This window comes from Nilaparvata lugens, chromosome 6, assembly GCF_014356525.2.
Source record: "Nilaparvata lugens isolate BPH chromosome 6, ASM1435652v1, whole genome shotgun sequence".
Taxonomy (NCBI): Eukaryota; Metazoa; Arthropoda; class Insecta; order Hemiptera; family Delphacidae; genus Nilaparvata; species Nilaparvata lugens.
The window spans coordinates 39,648,380-39,662,048 of NC_052509.1; the positions used below are offsets into that span (position 1 = coordinate 39,648,380).

The following is a 13,669-nucleotide window of genomic DNA, read 5'->3' on the forward strand; positions in this document are numbered from 1 at the left end:
CAAGTTTGTATTATTCTAGTCTCACAATAAAATACTGGCTATAACATAGCTTTATTTTATATCTTGTTACGGCATTTGAAATTTTTACCAAGAGAAATAATTTTACTATTAGACGTGTTTCTGTTGTAATTTTCTATTGGCTTGTTTTTATTGATAATATTATTTCAGAACGCCATGAGTATGAAATGGTAGCGGTTGTGACCAGCAGTATGGACATTGTATCTCTGAAAGACCTCAGGAATAGAAGATTCTGTCACCCGGGATATGATTTGGAAGGCAATGAAGAGGACTGGAGCGATATTTTCTCTCTAGTGAGTGAGAATTATACTGTTGACTTTATCAATGAATAATATTTATTTCTTCTTTCAACTCTCAGTTGCAGAATAATCTGGAGAATATGGGGGGGGACATGATATTATCGGGATAACTAAATAAATAAGGGTCTTTCCACCAACAAAGAAGCCATACCAGTATCATTTTTATCAGTGAATAAATTCCTGATTAATGGTCGATTGCTGAAGTTCATTATCAGTGAGGCAAGTCGAATCGTCGATCAAGACATTGATAACCTCTCAATTATACATTCAGTGCTAAATAAATATAATAGGTGATAAACTCACCTAGATAGAAGTATTTAGTTACTGAATTAAATTTAAAAATAGCTGAACTTGCAATGGGAGCTTTCAAGCATATTTCTGCATTGCAATCTTACATTTATTCCATTACATTGCGATACAATACTTATTAATTATACTTTCAATTGTAGTTCATGTAATTAAACACATTATGGGATTCTCATGCAATGAAATGAGAAATATATGCTGTCATCACTCCACATAATTCAGTTAACAAAATCATTTTTTCCCCAGTAAGCTCACCATATTAATATCCTATTGTTCAAGAGTTTGATGGTAATGTTTGTATTTTGTTGTACTTATAAAACTTTCCACTACAAATAGATGTGCGCGACATTCATTTCACCTTTAGTTGCATTGTTATATAAGAAGTAAATTGATCAGCCAAGGAAAAAAATAAGCACTTGTTGATATGCTATGCAACATAGTCTGCATACTATAGCTCATGATGTATAGTTAATAGTCTTAATGTTGACCTTTCAATTGGTTCTTTATGTTAACGAAAATGAATTCCATGAATATAATGGTTGGAATTAGCTTCTTCAGACAAAACATACATTCAACTGATGTAGAAAGACGTTCGACATCCAATTCTAAGGGTGTTTATAGAATTGTATTGTATTGAATCCCTGATCAATAATCTTGTATTTTATAAGTTACCGTACAGTGTACTACTTTTGCATTATATTAATTTATGTAAACGCGTATTTCAATATTTTCAATTGACTCAAATTGCGAGGAGATGGAAAGAAAATGTTAAATTTTCTTAGTGAAATTTCTGGGAGTACAAATTATTAAGAATAGTTTGTTTTGTTGTGTTTGTAGTATTTTGAAGATCAAGTTGTTCCGCAAGCATGTGATGAGAATCGAACTGTGGCTGAAAATCGAGTGAAGTCGTTAGCTGATTTCTTTGAGATCTCATGTAAGGCGGGTACATGGGCTATGGATCCGAAATTGGATTCTGCTTTGAGTGAGTATATTATAGATATTCAGTTTTAATACCGTATCTACTTATTTTGAACTTTCAAATCTTCAGACTATTTGATAGCATATTAATTTATAGGATTTTTACAATCAATTATAATTAATTCAATAGCAATCACATTATTTCAATCCCATGTTTTCTTTTAATCTTGAAATTTAAATCATAAGTTAATCTTTATCTGCAAATAGACACCCGAGGTTACTTTTTCCATACAGGACGGCAGTATGCATTTATTCTATTCCTGAGCTCAGAACCCAATCATGTAGGAGGCATCGAAAACTGTCGTGGGTCCCCGTCACAGCCACTCTCACTATGCACTCACACAGCACGAATAATCACTAAACTATCTAGGGCTCCTCTACCGAAAGACTGGAATTTCCATAGAGAGAAACTTGCTCCATCTGGAGTACAAATATCCTCTATCCTCTCACCTTGAAGAGTCACCATGGAGAAAAGGTGTCTCTTCTCCCCATAAGGCTGAGCACAAGGCTTCCGGAAACCCAACCCACTCCCACAACTCGAATTGAATTAATCACTCCTGCATTCCAACAACTAAAACTAGAAAAAAAATAATTGACGAATGTTTCAGAAAGTAAGTACGGAAGCATGTGTCAAACATGTGATGAGCCAGACAAGTGCACGTTCAGGGACAAGTACTGGGGCCGCAAGGGAGTGCTCAACTGCCTGTCCGACTGCATGGGTGACGTGGCCTGGGCCAGGCTCGATGACCTTCTCAATCATTTCAAAGTCTCCTCCACTTATTCCTCATACCTCAATACAGTAAGTTGGCTCTTCTCACTTCAAATTTAATAGTTCCTAGTTTAAATTCATACATAAAATATGGAAGATTTATTAGATATTGCAGTTAACCAACTGCTGGAATATTATAATAATTATGATTAATAATATTATATATTAATATTTTTTCATGATTATTTATTGTAAATATGAATAAAAGTTATCAACTGATAATCATACAATGGTTGGTAATTTTGATTGTTAATTTCAGAACAACCTAAGAGTTTGCAATAGAGTGAAGCTGCTTTGTCCGAACGGAACCACCCAACCTCTGCACAGTCCCAATCCCTGTGTATGGGTGGCCAGGCCCAATACTGTGGTTGCAGCCAACAGGTAATATATCCATCCTTATTACTTTCTTACAACAGGTAATATATCTATCCTTATTACTTTCTTACAACAGGTAATATATCTCAAATGAAAATTGAATTAATGTCCGAAACATGTTATGACAAAATAATTTAAAAGAGGTACTGAGATTTATATTAAAAGTAGCCCTAAAGAAAAAAGACAATATATCTCAATTATTCATCCTTATTACTTACCAACACCCTCATTCATACCTAATATTAATACTAATAAGGTACCTCAAAATTAATATTTGTGAATCCCATAGTAAATTACTGATGGTCTTTCAGTTATTGGAGAGTTGAAAACTTTAAACAAAAAACTGGAGTATTATATTTACATTTCTAGAATACAATTCTCAATCCAGAATGTAAACGTGACATCGGATGGGCACGTTAAACTGTCGGTCCCGGCTGAAGTATAACAGTCTTAAGGCCCATTTACAGCTTAAATGATATATTCAGGAGAGGTGGAGCTTCCGTCAGGAACTCCTCACCAATAAAAGCCATACGATTATTATTATTATTAATCCAGAATAATAAATTACAGTGTCAGTACTTTACATATCCGTAATTTTCGTTTTTCAATCCTGGTTAATCGGTAGTTGAATCAAAATATTTTGTTAACCCTGTACCCTCTCCAGTAATAGTAGTATGTCTCCAAAAAATTGTACTGTTTAACAAATAAAAAATGTTATAAAGATCTAGAACTAAAAGAACTATTGAAACAAACTTGTCTGTGCAGTTGAACAAATAGCATTTTGAAAATTCAGGATGATGTTCTTAATTGATTTTAGTTTTTAAAACTTTCTTACAGTAAAATTGCAAGTGGTGTTCAAGAGCTCATAAAGGGTGCATTAGTTGATTATACGACTGGCGAGTCTTTCAGATCAGATTTGAATAAGCTATTGGAGAATTCACCACGACAACACATCGAAGAGCTCAGAACTCCTGCTGAATACCTGGATAATGGTAATATTTATTTATTTCACTGATGTATATAATATCTGATTATTCATTATCAAGTTTCTATTCTAAATAAGCAATAGCTACTCTCAGGATGTTCATTGTACAATGCTAAATCGATTTATCATATTGTGTTAAGACATACTTAGATATCGACAATATCACTCCCACTTCTAAGCATAAAACGTTTTTATAATATTTAAATGAAATGAAAATATCAGTTATCAGGCGGAGTTAGGACTTTTAATTCCTCCCTACCACTCCATTTTATTCTATTATACCACCCCTCTACATTCATACTACTACTCTACCACTCATATGTCCATATTGAATAACTTTCGATGAATTATGCTTGAAATAATTATGCTCTGCCATCTTTCAGAAACAGGTAGGAAACCAGTGATGGCCGAGTGTAATAGCAATTTATCAGAATACCCTGCAATGATTCTCGGACATCATTGGTATCGCATATCTGGTGTTTCTTATATCAGATGTCCCTAATGTAATGAGCACCATAAGAACAAATACCCCGCTTTTTGTTCGATCACTTGGGCTCGGTTGCACAAACTTATGTTAAATTTTAGTCATGATTCAATGTGACAAGAACCAAGGTTAAGACTATTTATAAAAGAAGGTTTCTATGATTGGTTCTCGTGGCATTTAATCACAGTTGAAATTTAACATAGGCTTTTTTGAAACCGGGCCTTGGGGTCGCAGTGTAATACTAGTCTTAATTTGCCACTCACAATTATCTTGCAAATTGGAGTTCAGGTACTGTTATTGGTGGGATAAAGTTGTATTTATCTATATAAATAATATAATAAAGGAAAGAATAGGCTTATACACGTACGGGATAGGAAATTCACGAATGACGCATCATCACCACGTCTGACCTACTGGACTGATCAACTTGAAATTTCGCATATAGATTCTCAATTTACCGAGGATGGCTATAGGTAGGCCTATTTTAAATTCTAAGCCTATTTTAATAGATCAATCTTTCAGTTTATCAAGTTTTTAATTAGACCCTTGCGGAGCACGGGTTACCTGCTAGTCCATAATAAAACACTAGAAAACTGTCTAAAAATATTTCGAATTTATTTGAAAGGTACAAACATGTTCCGACCCTACGGTGTCATCTTCAGTGTGTGAATTGAAAACTTGAAATAGTTGTATGAGTGAGCGGAGTGTTTGCAGTGCCAGGGTTCCTGAGCAGCGTCAACTCGTACCGTTGCGGCTCGAAGAGGACGATCGAGGTGTGCGGTGTGGCGGCGCGGGAAGTGTCGCAGTGCCAGTGGCTGTCTGCGGCTGCGGCCAGCTATGGCGTCGAACCGGACATCCGGTGCGTCACTCCGGCCGCAGGCACCAACTGCTTCCAGGCCGTCGCCGATGGCAAGGCCGACGTCTTCTTCACCAATAGCGATCAGCTCATGGTCGCCGTCAGGTCAGTACAACTCTAACCTAAATGCCTCTCAAATCTTAATCCTGATTGAATTCCAAAAGAACAATATTGCTTCATTCTTCTAAAAACACTACTCTGATTGGTTCTCGTGGCATTTAATCATTATTTAAACTAAACAGGCTCTTGTGTCAATACCGGGCCTAGGTATTGTCTAATACGATCCGATAGTCATAAGTATATTACATCTACCTTTATATTATTCAATTCAGCACTAGTAATAATATTGCCAATTACCGTTTTACTAAACTCTGTTATTCTAGTGGGAGTCTCAATATTGCATGTCAAATTGAATTGATCCAGTATATTAAAAAACCCTCTTCGTTGGGGGAGAAGCCAATCACCCGCACAAATCAATTTTACACCTAATTTGCCAACAATTTCTAATTTCTCCAATACAATATTCAGATTGTTGAAGAACAAGCCTATGTCACCATTTGAAGAGCGATAATACCTAGAGTATAAATTAATGAAAACAATATAAAAACTTGTTGTAGTACCCATTATTATTAATAACTTTAAAATATTTCAACGACTAGTTTCGAACTGAGCTTAGGTAATTTTCAAGTTGAAATGTAGCAAATAAATAAACAAGATAATATTATATAATAGACTATGAACATATGCTTATTCTCATATGATTAATTTATTATTTAAAACTAGTCGTTAAAATATTTTAAAGTTTTTAATAATAAAGGGTACTACAAGTTTTCATATTGTTTTTATTAATTTGTACTAAAGTAGCCCATATTGTGAAGTGTTTTTACCTAAGAGTATGTATACCTACTTCCTTATTTATATTTAAAATGGAACAATCTAATTCAATGCAACCCTATACAAAAATCACATACATTTCTTTGAACTATGTTACCGGGCTGTTTATTGCCGCGTCCGCGTATACTGTGATATATAGCAACAATATAACACAACTCTGGTGGTTCACAACTCTTCTTCACTCTGAAATAAAAATCTATCAGACGCATATTTTCTATATCCTCACAACTACTCAACTCCATGTTTTTTAAAACCGTGTTCTGTCAAAACTAGAAGATCTGGCCTTTCTAAATCAAGAAATATTTCTAGTCCGTCTTGTTTATTGTTTAAGCATCGAATGCTCTGGCGAATAAACTCAATTTTAAGAGGCGCTGACTTGGTGTTATCCCAACCAGGTATGGTATCATCATACTCTGAATTCAAAAGGCATTGTATTTTATCAATCGGCTATGTGCTCACAATAAGATTTTCCCAAAAAGTTTATAGAGCTACTCCTGTTTTCGCAGTGTTCCATTTCATAGACTCCTCCCATAGACCTAGTATTGGTTTGCGCAGTTTTGACCTCGTTTCGCCCTGAAAACAGCCGACATTGACTAGCACTATTTTCAGTCTCAGCTAAATAGACTAGTTTTTAGAGTTATAGGCTATTTAATAATTTGTTATAGTAATAATCTTTCGTTTGCTTCTAATTGTATTTATAATTCATCTGAATTGAATATTTCAGAGATTATGGTCTAGCACCACTGCTGTATGAAACAGTGCACGATTACCTCCATTTCAAGTACTACGGTGCTCTGGTTGATACTTCCGCCGGAATACAAACTCTAGCCGATTTGAAAGGAAAGAAAGCATGTTTTACAAGTGTGGATGGAGTTGGTAAGTTAACAAATAAAAGTTCATCCATTAACTTGTTAGTTTATGTTTAATTAAATGTAAATATATACAGTACAATTTCTGTCATGGGGTAAGTTTATATTTTTCATTATTTCAAATTGCAAATTGGAATATAACTGCGTGTATTTTTTAAAAGTATAGAAAGTTTTGTTTTTATTGTTTCATGTTCTTATTATTTAGATTATTTCATCTATTTATGGAATGATAATGAGAAAGTTTATGAAAGACTGTATACAAAAAGCGAAAAACAAAAATTCATACAACTGAATAGAAGCTAAGAATAAGCATAGCCTGCTTGCCTATTGTTTATAGTGAGGTCCACGTTATGATGGCAGTGAAGAAAGATAGGAAAACCGCGTTGCCGTTCCTCTGCCTTGCCATTGCCTTCTATAGAATATAGCTGATACCGGTATATCTGATGAGATTAACTGTTCATTATTGTTAAAAATTATAAATTATATTTTATTCGACAAGAAAATATATTTTCCAATGATTCATTCAATAGGTAACAAAATTTCCATAATTGAGATAATTTTTCAATTAATTAGGTCCTACATTTCTATTTTCTAAATTGTTGAAAAGCGATCTGGCAACGTTGCAGAGGTATAAAATTATAGAGCTATCTGTTTTGACGTAGACCTCAATATATGCTTCCTCTCTTGTAAAATCACCTTGATCTACTGAGGGTCCACCCCTCTGTCAATATTGATGCAAAATATTGGCTATTCCAAGACAAACCTCCCACTATGCTAAGTCAAAGTGATTGCCAAGCCAATCCTTATGGGTCGTAACGGGTAAGGAGGGTTACCGTACGTTATTTATGGATCACATTATGCCTATGCTCTAGCTTCAAAACATGTTTAATCAATATGATTGTTTCGATTAATAATGATTGATTCAAATTAAGGCTGTGCAAAGGCTAAAAATAAAATTTCTACTCGTGATATTTTTCTAATTTTTTCGATTTGTATATTATCAAGCTATCAAAATGAAAAAAGTTTTCTCAGGAAAACATTTTTTCTGATCATTACTTTTTTAGATATGAGCGCCTGAAGTTTGAATTTTTGGGACAACATTTGAAATTCGGTAAGATATAAATCCATGAGATTTATAGGATGGATTCTTCATGGTATTGTTGATCTAGTAAAACAAAAATTTTCTGAAAAAATGAATTTTTGAAAAAGTTATTCAATTTACCAAAAATATCTCAACTAAAAGTTATTTTTAGTAAATTGAATAACTATCTTAAAAATTGATATTTTCAGAAAATTTTTGTTTTACTAGATCAACAATACAATGAAGAATCTAATCCCTAAATCTCATGGATTCGTCTCTTACCGAATTTGAAATGTTCTGTCCCAAAAATTTAAACTTCAGGCGCTCATATCTCAAAAAGTAATGATCAGAAAAAAAATGTTTTCCTGAGAAAACTTTTTCATTTTGATAGCTTACAAATCGAAAAACGTGGAAAAATATCACAAGTAGAAAGTTTATGTTTAGCCTTTGCACAGCCTTAAACTACAAAAATAGAAAATGACATTGCTATGAAATTTGAGGAAGAAAGTTACTTTATAATTTGGACAGTATAGAATAAATTGGAAATGGGACAGTTTAGCACATTAGCCAGTTGTGTCTTTTCTTTTCTCACGTCAAGTATTTGTACACAATGTGATAAATGAATAATTCAAATTCAAGATGGAAAAATTACTTCCTCATTGTTAAATCTCTTTCGGGTCTTCCAAGAAACAAAATCTGGTTCTCTTTTACTGGTTGTACATTACTGTGTACTACATTGTACATTACTGTGTACTACATTGTACATTACTGTGTACTACATTGTACATTATTGTGTACTACATTGTTCATTACTGTGAACTACATTGTACATTACTGTGTACTACATTGTACATTACTGTGTACTACATTGTACATTACTGTGACTACATTGTACATTACTGTGTACTACATTGTTCATTACTGTGAAAACATTGAAAGATGAAATACTACGACAATCCTTGTGTTATTTTTTCTTCCAAATTTAGGTGATAACAAATCCTAAAAAGTAGGTTAGGCTGTTCCTTTATAAATAATTTGCATTGTTAAATATCAGTGTAGGCAGAAGCTGATAGTTTATATACAAATTATTGAAGAGTCCATTCCTGCAGAGAATGCTACGTTACATGCCTGACTGGTATCGGTAGATGTGAAAAACTCTTTCTCGATATGCTATTCAAAAAATGTGATTCATTTGAATTTTGCTCCAAATACAGTATACAGAGTAGGTGAAAAGTCCGAGAATGGCTTAATATCTCATACACAAAGGTAATTTGACGGAAGGTGTGATTGGGGATCCTACTAAAATTGAAAATACTACTTTACTATGACTTCAAAAATCTGGTCCGCCATCTTGGATCCGCCATTTTGAATGCAACTTTATTTTTAAATATGAAGGTGGTCATGCGATACATGATTTCAATACGGAATTCCAAAACAAAATGAATGACTAAAACCGCACATCAATAGCTCAAACCGTTTCGAAGATATTCACATTATTAATCAATAACACTTATCTATTTCATTTCTGATTTGCATGGTATTGATTTATAATGTGAATATCTTCCAAACGGCTCGAGGTATCGATGTGCGGTTTTCGCCATTCATTTTGCCTTGAAATTCCGTATTGAAATAATGTATCGCATGACCACCTTCCTATTCAAAAAACAAAGTTGCATTCAAAATGTCGGAGCCAAGATGGCGGACCAGATTTTTGAAGTCATAGTAAAGTAGTATTTTTAATATGTGGTTCAAAGTTACCATTTTTTGGTTTCTCACATACAATTTCCTATAATATTCATTTCACTTTTTTTTCTATATCTTCTCTAGTTTTCGAGATATCCGCTCTTGAAGGTGTGACATTTTTGAAAAAACACGTTCCACTGCAATTTTGTATATGTTTGCACTTATAAATTTTAAATATTGATGGGAAAAATGCAAGTTGATTATACGCTTATAGAGAGCATTGAGTTCTCTTCAAATTGATGTATGGTTTCACACGTTCAGGCATTTCCCTACAATTGTTGCAGCAGCAACAGTTAATGCATTGTAATTATAATTACACTTCTTGATTGTTTTTTCTTGAGTGTGAAATCTCCAGTTATGCTACAATAAACCAATTGACAAAGGAATTTGGAGGGAATGTTTTGAACACAATTTTTGAGTTTGCAGCTTTGTTGAGGCTCTTATCTTGGGAACTATGCATTCAACCGACATAAATAACTATTCAAAAATGAAGCTAGATAAATTCTCTACACCTTTTGTAAAGTGGAGTTTTGTGATAGTCTCAACAGTTCCCGAGATATTCGCTCTTGAAGGTGTTTAATTGTTAAAATAACAGGTTTTTATCCAATTTTTTGCTCGTTCAGGACTTATAAATCTCCAAAAATGCATCGTAAAAATTAATGCTTATCGTAGGTTTGTGGAGCATCAAATTCTCTTTTAAATTATGTATTATCTCACTATTCCAAGTTTTCGTTTCATTGTTACTGCAACTTTAATGTAGGGGGTGAAATTTTCAATGCTTCATTGTCTGGACTATAATTTCATTGTAAGTTTTATATTAGAAATCAAGATTTACAACTCTGACCCAGTAGTATCTACGAGTGTAACTTATATATTTTTTACTGCAAGATGTTAATAATGAAACTTTTCTACTAATTAATAGTAATATAATTAATTATATGCTACTGTAGGTGACTTGAACCTTTATAACGATATTCTTATAATTTACACTTCTTGCTTGTTCCAACTTTTTTACCAATAAATTTATCAATATCCTAGTGTAGGATATCATTTAATAAATAGATGGTTTTCGAATTCGAATAAAAGTAGTGATGAGAATTTCTTTCAGTTTCAGGAGACAATCATGCAGGCAACGAGAGGGAGGCTGTGGACTGCCTCATCTCAGGAGGAGGCCAGATAGCAATTCTTTCTGTCGACTCAGTCAAAAAATTCGCATTGGCCTGTAAGTATGGAACAAGACTTCGTCTTATCACTATTTCATGAATAGTTCTTAATAATACATCTTCGTATAAGGAAGGGCTTGAAAAATTAGTAATCGAGGGAGGAGTACAAGTAGTGTCCTAGTGTTAATTAAAAAATCGTGAAATTTCTCAATTAAATTGAAATGTACTGTTGTTCTAAAAGTTGAAGGATAATGATTTTGAATGGGTAGACAGTATTGAGAATCAGGAATGGAGTGAAAAAAATCATTTAAAAATAATTATATTAGACTGACTCTATAGCACAAAACACCCCTTGCTTTGATAATTCACTTGCAAAACAAACTCAAAAACATCATGATTCATTCATGCCTTCATAGTTTCACCGATCCAACGATCAACGATCCAATAAAACCATATTAAATTGTTTAGCTTTCTTTTTTGAACTCAGTGTTGATTCATTTATGTTTTATTTTCTTGCCTAATTAAAATAAGAGACGGATAAACCTCTATAGGAATCCTATATCTCGTATTGAACGCGACATTTTGTTTTCGGACCTAAAAACTGGTCTAATTAAGAGATCACACAAAGAATATCATTAGTTTTGAAAATTCTTTTCATGTACAGTATAAGAATTGTATTGCTTGATCAGTCTTATTACAGATACAAAACTTGAGTTTAAATACTCATCGTCAGTTGAATTTTAAATTTCCATTTATTGATTATTTTGTATAATTTCAAATTCTAAAATAGTGGAATAATTCGTCTTCTTTGAATATTTGTTTTTCAGATGACATGTTCACAGAATTTATTAGAAAACAGATAGGTACAAGATTCCAATGGCTATGTGAGGATAATAGATTACAAGAGAAACCCTGCTTTCTTACATGGACAACTATGGGCCAGGTGAGTGTCAATTTGATAATTTACTCCAAGTTTTCTTATCTAATTTATGCTTCTGATGAGATGAAAATAGTATAAGCAACATTCCTCTAAGGCTCTCTGTATTCAATCAATCTTCTCCATCCTCACTAAATGATCTCTGATCTCATTTTTTCATCGTATTCTCGGTCTGCCCATTATCCTTCTCCAGTAAAGCTTCTCTTTAACCAATATTTTTGGCATTCTGTTTTCATTCATCATGTAAACATGTCCGAACCATCTCAGTCTCTGTGCCTTTATAAAGCGTACTACGGCCTCAATGTTTCAAGTTCATCATTAGTTATTTTTCTCCCCTCTTCTCCTTCTTTAACGGGACCATAAATATTTCCAAGTACCAAGTTGTATCCAAAATACTCAAGTTGTGATTGTCTTCCTTAGACAAAGTTCACGATACAGAGCTGTAGGTAACTACATGTCCTATTAGGGATTCATAAATTTCAAGTATGGTACTTCTACTGATGAGTCTGTTCTTCAGAAGCGTCATGTTGCTGTGATATGCTCTTTTTCTTGAAAGTATTCTTCAATTTATACTGGTCTCATCATATTTTGGTGCCGGCCAAAAAGCTGAGTTGACTAAGGCGTTGCAACTTTCAGTCTACTAGTGCTACCTGGTCGCGGGTTCGAATCCCGCCGAATCCCATCGAATAGGCATGGACGTTTGATCATCTCATAACTCACTCTCGCACTTCCCATAACCCACGCACAAGCATAAATCTCATGTGGACATCATTCGCAATGATAAAAATATTTTGATTAATCAATTCGACCCCTAGAAAATTGAAATTTTCCACCCCCTCAAACAGCTTATTATCGATCCTCAGTCTGTGTAACTCTTCGCCCTTGACTTCTTGATATTTTCATGCTCTAATATTCTTCTTCATCTCTGATAAATCTTCAAGACAAAATTCAATCAGACACTACAATCATTATTTGACTCTATGAATTTTACTATACATTAGTAGTCTTTGAGTAATGCAACGTTAGATATGTTTAGTCCATATTTTTTAAAAACATAATTCGAACTATCTGTTGTTTCAGATTCTAGTTAATCCCAAGCTATCTTCAACAAGAAAAGAAGACATCATATCAACTTTCAAGAACCTTGACACACTTTTTGGAGAACGGCACAAAATTATTGGAAGTTCTCCTTTTGCTTTTGATATGTTTGCGGGATTCGATAGCAAGGATGACATTTTCCAGGTAATTTCCATTCAATTTTCTCAATTATGAAGATACTGTATTTCACTCATCTGATGTAGTCTGACCGTAGAAAATGTCAGCTAGAACGTCGTGTAGATTGTGGGTAGAATATAATTTTTGTCTGGTACAAAGCGAAAAATTTATATTGAAAATGGTGCCTACATGGGAGGTTGTGAATGAATTAGTTAACGTTATCGCATTCAAAAGTATTTTATAATTTGATTATGAAAACGTGAATATACCGTATTCGGTATTTCATTAATACTGTTGGTGTGATGCTTTTTCTATTTTACGGGTTTATATGAGTTTGCTTTTGGGAAGTGAAAAGGTTTGTCGCCGCAATGAATTGAAAGATACCTAGTCTTTAATATGGTGATGGTTTTTGCAATTCCATGGGGAAAATATCTATAATGAACAAGACTAATAAACCGATGCAATAAAAATTAATTATCAAAAATTGAATGCTGAGACAAGCAACTAGGTGACACTGCTGGTGGGGCTTGATAATATTCAGTCATGAACGTGACCCATTAATATGCTAGAACAGGAGCTATTTGAAATTTTTATTAATTTGTGTTTGTTCAATGTTCGTTTCATAATTTTGTTATATGTTGATCTAAAAATAAGTGTAATCGTGTCAAGACATAAAAAATAAGCAATTGTTAAAAAA

General features: G+C 33.5%; 1 protein-coding gene across 1 annotated transcript in view; it reads left to right on the plus strand.

Annotated features, from left to right (window-relative positions):
* Positions 1 to 13,669, plus strand: part of LOC111055188 (transferrin) — a 54,502-nt gene that overhangs the window by 38,682 nt on the left and 2,151 nt on the right. The window contains exons 4-14 of the mRNA XM_039431453.1: positions 169 to 311; positions 1,461 to 1,605; positions 2,210 to 2,400; positions 2,630 to 2,751; positions 3,583 to 3,737; positions 4,929 to 5,175; positions 6,689 to 6,874; positions 10,281 to 10,306; positions 10,754 to 10,879; positions 11,648 to 11,763; positions 12,838 to 12,999. Of these exons, the coding sequence (XP_039287387.1) occupies positions 169 to 311; positions 1,461 to 1,605; positions 2,210 to 2,400; positions 2,630 to 2,751; positions 3,583 to 3,737; positions 4,929 to 5,175; positions 6,689 to 6,874; positions 10,281 to 10,306; positions 10,754 to 10,879; positions 11,648 to 11,763; positions 12,838 to 12,999 (1,619 nt within the window). The remainder of the gene's footprint in view (positions 1 to 168; positions 312 to 1,460; positions 1,606 to 2,209; positions 2,401 to 2,629; positions 2,752 to 3,582; positions 3,738 to 4,928; positions 5,176 to 6,688; positions 6,875 to 10,280; positions 10,307 to 10,753; positions 10,880 to 11,647; positions 11,764 to 12,837; positions 13,000 to 13,669) is intronic.